At 59.9% G+C, this 11,254-nt stretch overlaps 2 protein-coding genes across 3 annotated transcripts; one reads left to right on the top strand and one right to left on the bottom strand.

Annotated features, from left to right (window-relative positions):
- Nucleotides 1–138: 138 nt before the first annotated feature.
- Nucleotides 139–6,247, top strand: CDK10 (cyclin-dependent kinase 10). Of its 2 annotated transcripts, none has more exons than XM_011927981.1 (12): nt 139–214; nt 1,448–1,519; nt 2,035–2,137; nt 2,398–2,479; nt 2,809–2,876; nt 3,699–3,751; nt 3,831–3,900; nt 4,606–4,665; nt 5,039–5,162; nt 5,238–5,377; nt 5,605–5,657; nt 5,918–6,247. In XM_011927981.1, the coding sequence occupies exons 2-12, from the start codon at nt 1,501–1,503 to the stop codon at nt 6,013–6,015; spliced, it is 870 nt and encodes a 289-aa protein (XP_011783371.1). In that variant the 5' UTR covers nt 139–214; nt 1,448–1,500; the 3' UTR covers nt 6,016–6,247. The 2 variants fall into 2 exon arrangements, with proteins under 2 accessions (XP_011783371.1, XP_011783370.1); XM_011927980.1 differs by having other exon boundaries at nt 142–214; nt 5,238–5,359; nt 5,918–6,015.
- A 593-nt stretch (nt 6,248–6,840) lies between these two features.
- Nucleotides 6,841–11,248, bottom strand: SPATA2L (spermatogenesis associated 2-like). The gene is made up of 2 exons (XM_011927978.1): nt 11,149–11,248; nt 6,841–8,565 (listed from the first exon to the last, which is right to left on the bottom strand). The coding sequence occupies exon 2, from the start codon at nt 8,488–8,490 to the stop codon at nt 7,594–7,596; it is 897 nt and encodes a 298-aa protein (XP_011783368.1). The 5' UTR covers nt 8,491–8,565; nt 11,149–11,248; the 3' UTR covers nt 6,841–7,593.
- Between the last annotated feature and the right edge of the window lie 6 nt (nt 11,249–11,254).

Here is an 11,254-nt window from a genome sequence, read left to right as displayed (position 1 = left end):
AAAAACAGCCGAAGCGTGTGGTTGCCTTTCTGTTCGGTGAGCAAAACGTGAGTGGGCTCCCTGGTACAAATTCCATTGAAATTTCCTCGGTTGTTCCAACAGCTACCAAATTTCCACACTGGCAACACCCTTCTTTTTCAGCTGGGACGATGCCGGAGTGTGAAGGAGTTTGAGAAGCTGAACCGCATTGGAGAGGGTACCTACGGCATTGTGTGTGAGTGGCCAAGGCCAGAGCGTGTAGCCGCAGCTCGTGGCTGTGACAGTGTGGGACCAGACTGTCGAAGCAGCAGCTGCGTTGGGCTGGATGGGACTCAGACCTTGTGCTCTAAACCAGGGCAGAAGCTTGTTGGCAACTTTAATTCCTGGTGTAGTTATCATAAATGTTATACCATTTCTGGATAAACGGATGCATCCAGTTGCTAATGCCCATAAACCAAATGTGTCACTGCAGAGTAGTGCAGTGACAGTAGAACTGTCAGAGAAAATACAGAACTTTCCAGAAGCAGCAGGAGCTGGACACGAAGCTCATGTCTGTAACCTCAGCAACTCTGGAGGGGTCACCTGTGCCCAGGTGGTTTTTCTTTTTGTTTGTTTTTGAGATGGATTTTGCTCTGTTGCCCAGGCTGGAGTGCAGGGGCATCATCACAGCTCACTACAGCCTCGACCTCCCAGGCTCAAGTGATCCTCCCACCTCAGCCTCCTGAGTATCTGGGACCACAAGAGTACAGAATCACACCCGGCTGATTTTTTGATTTTTGGTAGAGATGGGATCTCCCTATGTTGCCCAGGCTGGTCTTGAACTTCTGGGCTCAAATGATCCTCCTGCCTCAGCCTCCCAAAGCACTGGGATTACAGGTGTGAGCCACTGCACCTGGCGAAGCCTAGAAGTTTGAGGCTGCAGTGAGCTGTGATCGCGCCAGTGCACTCCAGCCTTGGCAACAGAGGGAGACCCTGTCTCAAAAAAACCAAAACCACCACACGCAACTGAAGCTCATAACAGCTGTGAAATTGGCGTAGATCATTCTGGAAGCTGCACACATTGGCACGGTGTTGTGTAGAGCCATCTTCACACAAAATACGGTTCACTTTTTCTGCATAGAGTACCTTACTTGCTTTTAGGACATCACAAGAGCTCAAAGCTGTGATCTGCGTGCTGAGGAGGTACACAGGGAGAGCCTGGAGCCACAGAACTGAGTGCCTGGAGGCCAGGGTCCAGCACAGAGCAAAGCGGGGCATCCCCTGCGCAGTTCAAATGAGGAAACCCCCCAGGGAGCAGGTGTCTCGGGCTAGAAGTGTTGCACAGAGTGAGGATTGAGTGTCACGGGCAGGAGGTTGTCAGAGGAAAGAACGGGGACCCCCGTGGCTCACAGAGAGGTTCCTGTGCAGCACTAGGGGGCCCACGAGAGGCATCGAGATGGACGTCGTCACCGACGCGTTTCCATTGCAGATCGGGCCCGGGACACCCAGACAGATGAGATTGTTGCGCTGAAGAAGGTACGGATGGACAAGGAGAAGGATGGTGAGCAGGAAGATGGGGTGCTGGGACCCCACACTGGGAGGAGGCAGAAAGGTGTGAGTTACCTGAAGTTTCCTCAGAGCGACTGCACGGTGGCTGTAGGGGCCATCCTCTGGGCCGGTTCTGGTGTGGCCCAGCGCGTCACCCCCAGGTCCACACGCAGCCTCAGCTGTCTGCCAGGAGGGCTCTGCGGTCTCCATCCCCTCCTCCCCCTCCTGTCTGGTGAGCCCCCCTCACTGCAGGCTCAGCTCTGCTGTCCCCTCCACCCCCAGCACCTGCCTGCATAGGCAGGGCCCTGCCACCCCCCAGACAGATATCCACGGTGGCTAGAGAGGTGCTGATGCGTATTTGGTCAAGAAAGAGTTAAAAGTGCTTATTGGGGTCGCCCGGATCCTCCCTGAGGTGGGGACAGCTGCAGCGACTGGCATCAGGTGTTCATGAAGCCCCGGGAGTGGCTGGGGTTGGGGTGTCCCCGTCATCGCTGGGGTGGGGTTCACTGAGGCCGCCTCCGTCCCCAGGCATCCCCATCAGCAGCCTGCGGGAGATCACGCTGCTGCTCCGCCTGCGTCACCCCAACATCGTGGAGCTGAAGGAGGTGGTTGTGGGGAACCACCTGGAGAGGTACGCGGTCTCCTGCTCCGTGCATCGGGCCCCAGGGAGCATGTATCTTGGGCTAGAGGTGTTGCACGGAGTGAGGACTGAGTGTCACTGGGCATGAGGTTGTCAGAGAAGAGATGGCCCCACCTCACTGCCTGGCTCAGCCCATTGTCAGAGGTGGACACAGGTTGTCCTGCCCGGGTCCCCTCCTGCAGCCGGGGAGGGTCCACTTTGACCCCTCAGGAGAAGGCCGGAGGGTGGTATGCATCTTCTGTTTCTTGCAGCATCTTCCTGGTGATGGGTTACTGTGAACAGGACCTGGCCAGCCTCCTGGAGAACATGCCGACACCCTTCTCGGAGGCCCAAGTGCGTGGCAGAGGGCCTGGGGTGGCGAATGGGCTTCACGGGCCCTTGTGGTGCACATTTATAACAAAACAGGGCCACCTGGGGACTTGCAGAGCTGCTGATGCCTCTGCCTCCACCTCCCAGCGTGTCAGTGAGCTTCAGTGAGGTAGAATTCCTGTGGTGGGGGCATCTGCTGGGAGCATGCAGCCCCGGGGCCGAGAGCCTTGTGAGGGCACTGGTTTCCTGGGCTGTTGTGACTGCCAGTCCCGCTGGCCAGTGTGGGTGTGGCAGGCCTCGGCCGGGCTTCCCTGCAGGCTCAGCCTGACTGGCACCTCTGATCCTCTACACAGGTCAAGTGCATCGTGCTGCAGGTGCTACGGGGCCTCCAGTATCTGCACAGGAACTTTATCATCCACAGGTGGGTGACAGCTTGCCAGAGTCGGAAGCACAGATTCGGCTGAGGCCTGACTCTGCTGCCTCCTATGGAAAGTTACTAAAAGCTCAAGGGTTTCCAGCTGCGGCAGCCTGCCCACTGCTTGCACTCCATTTGTGTTTTATTCTAAAACAGAGAACGGGTCTCTCTGTGTTGCCTAGGCTGGTCTCAAACACCTGGGCTCAAGTGAGCCACCCACCTGGGCCTCCCAAAGTGCTGGGATTACAGGTGGGAGCCACCGTGCCTGGCTATGCACTCCCATTTTTAAAAGGCTCAAACATTAAGAGCATGTATGGGTTCATGAAAAAATAATAATAAAGATACTAGGCCAGGCATGGTGGCTCATGCCTGTAATCCCAGCACTTTGGGAGGCCGAGGCGGGTGGATCACGAGGTCAGGAGGTTGAGACCATCCTGGTTAACACGGTGAAACCCCGTCTCTACTAAAAATAAAAAAAAGAAATTAGCCGGGCTTGGTGGCGGGTGCCTGTAGTCCCAGCCGCTCAGGAGGCTGAGGCAGGAGAATGGCATGAACCCGGGAGGTGGAGCTTGCAGTGAGCCGAGATCGTGCCATTGCACTCCAGCCTGGGCAACAGTACGAGACTCTGTCTCAAAAAAAAAAAAGATACTAAAAAGCCCAAACATGAGGAAACGTGCAGGAAGTCTATGGACATCAGTGCTGTGGGAGAGGTCTTATCCCCCAGTGGCCCTCACCCTCTGGTGTGGGCATCAGTGCCGTGGGGGAGATCTCATCCCCCCGGTGGCCCTTGCCCTCTGGGAACCACCTGTCACTATTTTTCTATCACAGGGACCTGAAGGTTTCCAACTTGCTCATGACTGACAAGGGCTGTGTGAAGACAGGTGGGTGCAACTTGTGCCAGGCCCTGTCCCTAGATTGTGAGCCCTCACTTGGTGACACACACTCCCCTTTCTGCTGCAGCGGATTTCGGCCTGGCCCGGGCCTACGGTGTCCCAGTAAAGCCAATGACCCCCAAGGTGGTCACTCTCTGGTGAGTCCTTCTGAAGCGTGGTGGCCCCTGGGGACCAGGCCTGCTGCCTGGTGGAGGGCTCCTTGCGATGTCAGGCTGAAGCTGCAAATGACCTTGGGAATGTCAAGCTGTAGGGTTTGTGCAAACTCATAAACGCTGGGTCTAGGACAGCCTTCAGGACTCAGCAGGGCTGTCCCACAAAATGGTGAGAGCCGGGCTCAGTGGCGTCAAGGGACCTGCCTAGCTGACATACACCTCGCCCTGAGAGCCAGAAACACACTGTGGCCGGGAAACCATCTCTGGAGGGAAGGCCGCTTCGCAGACTGAAGGATGGGCAGCTTGCATGCTTTCCCTGGTTCTTCCTCTTGGATACTTTCAGCCAAACAGGGTCATGCTTAGCAAGGGCTGAACATCAGAGTTGGTCAGACACAGGTCAGGACACCACATGTCGTGTAGTCCCCATCTGAGAACAGGTTGGTGGTGGCTGGTGTGGCTGTGTGCTGAGGGTCTGTGGTCCCTGCGACTCTCAGGACGCCGCTGCACGTGCTGCCACCGGCAGCCGTTGCTGTGTGCGCCACCTAGGATCTGCAGGGCTTGGGGCAGAGGGTGGTCCCAGTTGGGACAGGTTTCCAGGTCACCACAGGCTCTCAGGGAAGCTGTGTCCTGTGGAGGCTTGGGCTGGGGGAGAGGAGCCGGCTGTACTGAGGTGGGTGCTGCTTTGTGCAGGTACCGAGCCCCCGAACTGCTGTTGGGAACCACCACGCAGACCACCAGCATTGACATGTGGTGAGGAGCGGTTACTGCTCCCGGGGCCTCCGGAAGGGCTGGGACGGGAGCTGGGCCACCTGGTTCCCGAGCTCAGCCTCAGGGGAGGGGCAGGACTGCAGTGGGGTCTTTGCCAGCCTCCCACTCCCAGGGAGGTGGGCCTGCGCCTGGGAACCCAGGAGGAGGTGTGAGAACTTAGCTTGCTGTGGAGCACAGAGGTCTGCAGGAGGCACGCCTGCCCCTGCCCTTGTCACCCGGAGGCCTGCAGGGCCCGGGAGGGGAGCCAGTGGTCCCTGCCTGTCCTTTATCCTTCACAGTGTCCCTGATCCAGCGTGCCTCGCGCTGGCGGGGTCAGCAGAGGTCTGGCCGCAGTGAGGTCCACTGTTCTCTGCAGGGCCGTAGGCTGCATCCTGGCCGAGCTGCTGGCCCACAAGCCCCTGCTCCCTGGCACTTCCGAGATCCACCAGATCGACTTGATCGTGCAGCTGCTGGGGACACCCAGTGAGAACATCTGGCCGGTGGGTGTCCTGGGCAGACCGGCAGCCCCCTGCCCGTGCCCACGCCCTCTGTGCCTCAGCTCCTGCCTCCCATAGGGCTTTTCCAAGCTGCCACTGGTCGGCCAGTACAGCCTCCGGAAGCAGCCCTACAACAACCTGAAGCACAAGTTCCCGTGGCTGTCGGAGGCCGGCCTGCGTCTGCTGCACTTCCTGTTCATGTACGACCCTAAGAAAAGGTGCTGTCTCTGCATGGGGGGCAGGGACCCCCACCACCCACACTGTCGAGACCGTTTCCCAGAGCCCAGCCTCACTGCGGCGGAGAGGCCCCTCCCCAGGCACAGCCGCTCAGAGCGGTTTCTGGCCACCAGGCTTCCTTTAAGAACTTGAATCACAGCTACTCAGCTGGGTGGGAGATGAGGAAGCCGGACTCACGAGTCGCACTAATGCAGGCTGCCTCCTCCAGGGCGACGGCCGGGGACTGCCTGGAGAGCTCCTACTTCAAGGAGAAGCCCCTACGTGAGTGTCCCGGGTTCCTCAGACTCGCTCTGCAGGGAGCAAAAACAGCTGGGAGCCCGTTTTGCCGGGAGTGGGTGGTGGAGAATTGGCCTGGTGCCCTCACTGATGGCACCCCCTTTCTAGGGTAAGAGGACAGGGGCATGTGGAGGCGCAGATAGCCGAGGGCCAGGTCCAGAGGCAGAGCTGGACTCAGACCTGGGCCTGCTTCCCTTATCTGGGTCCCTGCCCCGCCCAGCACTGAGCCACCCTTCTCCCTGCAGCCTGTGAGCCGGAGCTCATGCCCACCTTTCCCCATCACCGCAACAAGCGGGCCGCCCCGGCCACCTCTGAAGGCCAGAGCAAGCGCTGTAAACCCTGACGGTGGGCCTGGCATACGCCTGTATTCCCACACCATGTCTTCCGCGCGGCGGTGCCCGTGAAGGGTGCTAGTAGGAGCTGACAAGGTGCCTGGGACCCAGCTCATCCCCTTGACTGACTTCCTCCACTGACTTCCTCCCACTGTCTGCCCTGAACCCACTACTGCCCCCAAAAACAGGCAGGGCATGAATGCAGGGCAACGCGGGGGGGGCTTCCAGCCCGTGCACCCTGGAAGGGCGGGTCTGGCGGCCCCATCTGTGGCCGCCGGGGTCCTGCTGTGTTGGAAACATGGGACCACTGAGGGGCCTCCTGCGGTTCTCCTCGCTGTACTGGAAGCATGGGACCGCTGCTTCTTGGGGGGAGTGGTGGCTGCAGTCCCCCCACTGTCGTCGAGTTGTGGTGGATGCTGGCCTGGGATCAGCGGGCCCAGAAGACCTTCGTATCCCCCCTCAGTGGCCCGGGGCTGCCCCGTGCATGGGTTGGCTGTGGTGACCCCAGGTGGGCCTGGCAGGACTCCAGATGAAGACAAGAGGGACAAGGTGTGGGGCGGGAGCCACAGTTGAGGATGCCCCAAGACCACCAAGAGCCCTGGGCTGGGGGCTGAGCTATATCCCTGCTCCCCCACGGAGGCCCCAACGGGGGCTCATGGCTCAGATGCGGAGCAACACTAGGCTCTTGTTGGATAAAAGCTTCTTAACAGACATGGTTTCACCAGCGTTTAATGTGCTCTGATGCTGACCATCCCTCTGAGTGTGCTGGGGAGGAAAGGGTGGGGAGGAGGGTAGGGAGAGCAGGCTCAGCTTCAGTGGATGCACCCTGCCCCCTCCCTCTCCAGCCTGTGGGCTGCACCCAAGGGGAGGGGAGGGGCATCGTTACCACTGGACTGACCAAGACACAGCCGCCTGGGTGTCCTGCCTACAGCCCCTCCGCCCAGCAGCAGGGACGCTCAGGCCTTCCCAGCTGTCTGCTGCCCGTGCCTGCGGCTCTCGGGCACCTCCACATCTGGTTTGAGGTCAGGTCCTTTCTGTGGGCCCAGCTGCTGAGCCACCCAAGGGGAGGGCTGGGGTCCCCGAAGCCAGGTCAGCCATGCACCCGGCAGAGCCCCCCAGATCGGCCCCAGCAGAGCTTGGCGGGGGGACCTCGGTGTCACCAACAGGCCGAGGACACCCGTGTGGAGAATCCCTGGGACATGTGGAGGACCAAGTCCTGAGCCCTATCCTGCAGGGAGTGGGCCCGGAGCCGCAGGCCTTGGGGCACAGTGTCCTTCTCAGAGACAGGTTCAGGCACTGGCTGGAACAGGCTGGACCCCTCTACCCAGCACATGTGGGCATGCGTCTGGGTTCCGAGGGCAGGGAAATGTGGAAAGGCTCCTGCTGGCCAGCTTAGGCCTGCTGCCCTCGGAGCTTTCCATGTACAGAGTCCCACCTCCAGCAGGGGTTGGCCTGGACTCTTCAACCCCCTGCTGTGCCCAGAGCTCCCCCGGGGACAAGGCAACCAGAGGCCCAGTCCCCTCGCCAGCAAAGAGAAAAGCACCACGGGAGCTGTCTCCCAAGAGCCCTTGACCTGGGGCCCCGCTGGCCTAGGGCCGGGCTCCAGGACTGCTGTAGAGCAGAGTGTCCATCTGTGCACGCTGCAGCCACAAGCGCCGCTGGGCATCGCCAAGCAGCACACGCAGCGAGTGGCCCGGGCGGCAGGCGGGCAGGGCTGCACAGTGGGCAGCATGCAGCTGGCGACAGGTGTCACAGCAGAGGGTGGGCAGGGCGCCAGGGGACAGGCAGCTGTGTGCCTGGTAGCCTGGGGGCTCAGAGACAGACCTATAGGCTGAGGCTGGTACCCCCTCTGCCCGAATACGCCTCGGGCTGGCCCCTGCAGAGCTCTCAGGGGTGGCCAGGTCCCCAGGCCTACTCAGCTCACGGCGCAGAGAGAGGAAGGAGAAGGCGGAGGGTTCTGGTTCTAGCCCCTCCTCCAAGGCCCCATAGGGTGGGCTGCCAGCCTGCGGCAGCTCCTCAGCTGGGGGCTCCCAGGCCCGGCCCCCAGTACCCCACAGTTTGGCACTCTGCTCCCACAGTGGTGGCCTGTAGGCCACCTCCGCCGAGGGTGAGTCAGGGCCTGGTGACGGCTCCCCATACAGGCTGGCGTCCTCCGACCCCTCGTCCTCCTGCAGGTCCCGATACAAGTCCAGTGGGGCCCTGTAAGCAGCAGGGGAGCCTCGGGGGGGCAGGGGTGGAGGCTCCTCATCCTGGGCCAGCCGCTGCTGCAGCCAGGCCACACAGGAGGCCACGTCTCCGCTGGCACGCCGTGCCTGCAGCAGCTCCTCAGCTGGTAGTACACTGGTGCCCAGCTGGGCCAGCACCTCGCCCAGGATTTCACACTCCAGCCGGAGAGCGAAGCAGCCCAGGGCCACCTGCACCAGCTGGCAGGCGGGGGGCAGGGCGGTCACCATGAGCCGGTGGCTGTCCCTGCGCACGTAGCCCATCTTCTGGAAGCTCTTCAGGAGGAGGTCGTCTGAGAGCACACCCTTCAGCACGTGCACGTAGCCCCCGGAGAATGTCTGCAAGGGAGTGGCCCGGTCAGTGCTGCCCACCCTCCCATAGGCCGGACCCTAGGATACAGTGGGTCCGGAATCTGTTGGCTCAGGCCTTGGCAGCTTTTGATGCTCAGGCCCAACCCCAGAGACTAGGCTTAGCCAGTCTGGGCCAGGCCCAAACACAAGAATTTCTTTTTTTTTTTTTTTTTCGAGACAGAGTCTCAGAAGTGCAGACCACTGCTGCGCTGTCTGGAGTGCAGTGGTGCAATCTTGGCTCACTACAACCTCTGCCTCCCAGGTTCAAGCAATCCTCCTGCCTCAGCCTCCCGAGTAGCTGGGATTACAGGTGCACACCACCATGCCCCGCTAATTTTTAGTATATTTAGTAGAGACGGGGTTTCACCATGTTGACCAGGAAGGTCTTAATCTCTTAACCTCATGATCCCCCCGCCTTGGCCTCCCAAGTGCTGGAATTACAGGTGTGAGCCACCATGCCCGGCCGAATTTCTTAAAATTTAATGGAAAAAACAACTAATACATTAACCTGGCTCACGAATCAGAACAAAAAGCTTACTGAGAAATTCCACTGTTCTGGGTTCCCACCACTCCCTTCACCCCTGGAAATGGCCTAATCTAGTTTTGAATGTATTTGCCCATACAGATTTTGTTGCCCCTCTTATGAGGTAGCCCACCCCCTTTTTTCCTACCTCTTTTCTTTGTAAGGTTTCTAACCAAAGCTAGACAGGTAGCCTCTTAAACGTGTTGTTCTGAACTTTGTTCTTTTCCATTCTAGAAGATCAGGACGGAAGCTCTAGCATTCATTCCCCCTGCTGTGTGGGATTCCACCACGGGGGTGCAACATCTGTTTTCAGAGCTCTACAGAGGCTGTCCGTGCACTGGGCTGACAGCCATGGGATAGCAGAAGGGTGAGTTCTTTCTTTTTTTTCTTCGAGACGGAGTCCCGCTCTGTCACCAGGCTGGAATGCAGTGGCACAATCTTGGCTCACTGCAGCCTCCACCTCCCAGGTTCAAGTGATTCTCCTGCCTCAGCCTCCTGAGTAGCTGGAGTTACAGGCGCACACCACTGCACCCAGCTAATTTTTTTTTTTTTTTTTTGAGACAGAGTCTCGCTCTGTCGCCCAGGCTGGAGTGCAGTGGCACGATCTCCGCTCAGTGCAAACTCTGGCTCCGGGGTTCACGCCATTCTCCTGCCTCAGCCTCCCGTGTAGCTGGGACTACAGGTGCCCGCCACCAGCCCGGCTAGTTTTTTTTTTTTATTTTTTAATAGAGACGGGGTTTCACCGTGTTGGCCAGGATGGTCTCGATCTCCTGACCTCGTGATCCGCCCGTCTCGGCCTCCCAAAGTGCTGGGATTACAGGCGTGAGCCACCGCGCCTGGCTAATTTTTTTATTTTTTAATAGAGATGGGGTTTCACCATGTTGGTTAGGCTGGTCTCGAACCCCTAACCTCGTGATCCGCCCACCTTAGCCTCCCAAAATGCTGGGATTACAGGCGTGAGCCACCACGCCGGGCCAAGGGTGAGTGCTTTCTAGCCTACAGTTAAGTGAAGAACTAAAGGAACCTCAGGACAATCACTGCGAGCGTCTCCTGACTCTAAAATTCCCTAACTCAGGCACTCCCAGCATCTAATGGCATGACACGGCCCACGTGTGGAGCACCCAGGGCCTGCAGCACTCAGCTCGGGGCTTCGATTCATTCCTCTGGCCCCATGAACTGGACTGTTCTTGTGTCCCTGTCTCAGGGGAGGAAAGGGGCCGAGATTAGCTAACTTGGCCAAGGCCTCCCGGCCAGGAGGCAGCAGGACTAGGTCCAAACCAGGGCTGCCCAGCACTGAAGCCGGTTATTCCCCTGCCCTGCCCCGCTGGGAGGCCTCAAGGGCGGGCCTGTCCCTCTCTCTCATGAATGAGAGTCCTGGCCCCTCCCACCAGCAGGTGTCCCCGGGGAGCCGCGGAGAGACGGCCGCTGCCATGGCAACCGGCGGAGGCGTAGCTCGCCCACGTGCGCAGTAACGTCATCGGCTTCCTACTCTTCCGAATTAGCTCAGAGCTCCGGGCGGCCCTGCCCCCTCCTGCCGCCAGGAGCTCACCTAGAGGGGCCAGGCCAGCCCTCGGGCACAGCCTCCAGCCCTGGGCACAGCCTCCGGCCCCAGGCCGAGGAGTTCACTAGGTCTGTGCCAGCCCTGAGACTTCACAGGGATGCACCCATCTGCTGTCCTCCTCTGCAAATGGGATTGGCCCATATCCTAGAGGAACTAGGATGACCACGGGACCTCAAGTCCCTTCTGTGCCCCGTCCTCGTATTTCCATGGCAACTGGGGCCGCGAGGCCTCTTAGGGAAGACACTGACGCAAGCTCTCAGGGCAGGACCCCGTAGGCAGCACCCAGCCTGCCCTCGCCCACCCCATGATCTCAGCCCTAGGAGTGGGTGCCCCCACACGCCCACGACCCCCTCAGCGCTCGGAGCCTTGAGAAGCCCACCGGGCACTGAGGATACCTCTCCCTCGAAAGGCGTGGTCCCCCATGGTCGACAGCCCCGCGACCCGCAGGCCAGGACGAAGGGCGCGCTCCTCCTGACCTGGCGCCTACCTTGATGGTGGTGAACTCCTTCCTCCAGGGCAGCAGGTACAGGTGCACCGCGGCGAGTTCCAGCAGCTCGAAGGCGCGGGCCAGGCCGCGCAGCGCGGGCGCCAGG

Source organism: Colobus angolensis, unplaced genomic scaffold, assembly GCF_000951035.1.
Source record: "Colobus angolensis palliatus isolate OR3802 unplaced genomic scaffold, Cang.pa_1.0 Scaffold76, whole genome shotgun sequence".
NCBI lineage: Eukaryota > Metazoa > Chordata > Mammalia > Primates > Cercopithecidae > Colobus > Colobus angolensis.
The sequence above is the reverse complement of the archived record's forward strand: the minus strand, read 5'-3'. Positions and strand labels throughout refer to the sequence as shown.

Coding starts and splice junctions, on each gene's coding strand:
- CDK10 (XM_011927981.1), top strand. Junction 5,163..5,237: donor CCAGTGAGAACATCTGGCCG/GTGGGTGTCCTG, acceptor TGCCTCCCATAG/GGCTTTTCCAAGCTGCCACT. Junction 5,658..5,917: donor CTTCAAGGAGAAGCCCCTAC/GTGAGTGTCCCG, acceptor TTCTCCCTGCAG/CCTGTGAGCCGGAGCTCATG.
- SPATA2L (XM_011927978.1), bottom strand. CDS start 8,490: ATGGGCTACGTGCGCAGGGACAGCCACCGGCTCATGGTGACCGCCCTG.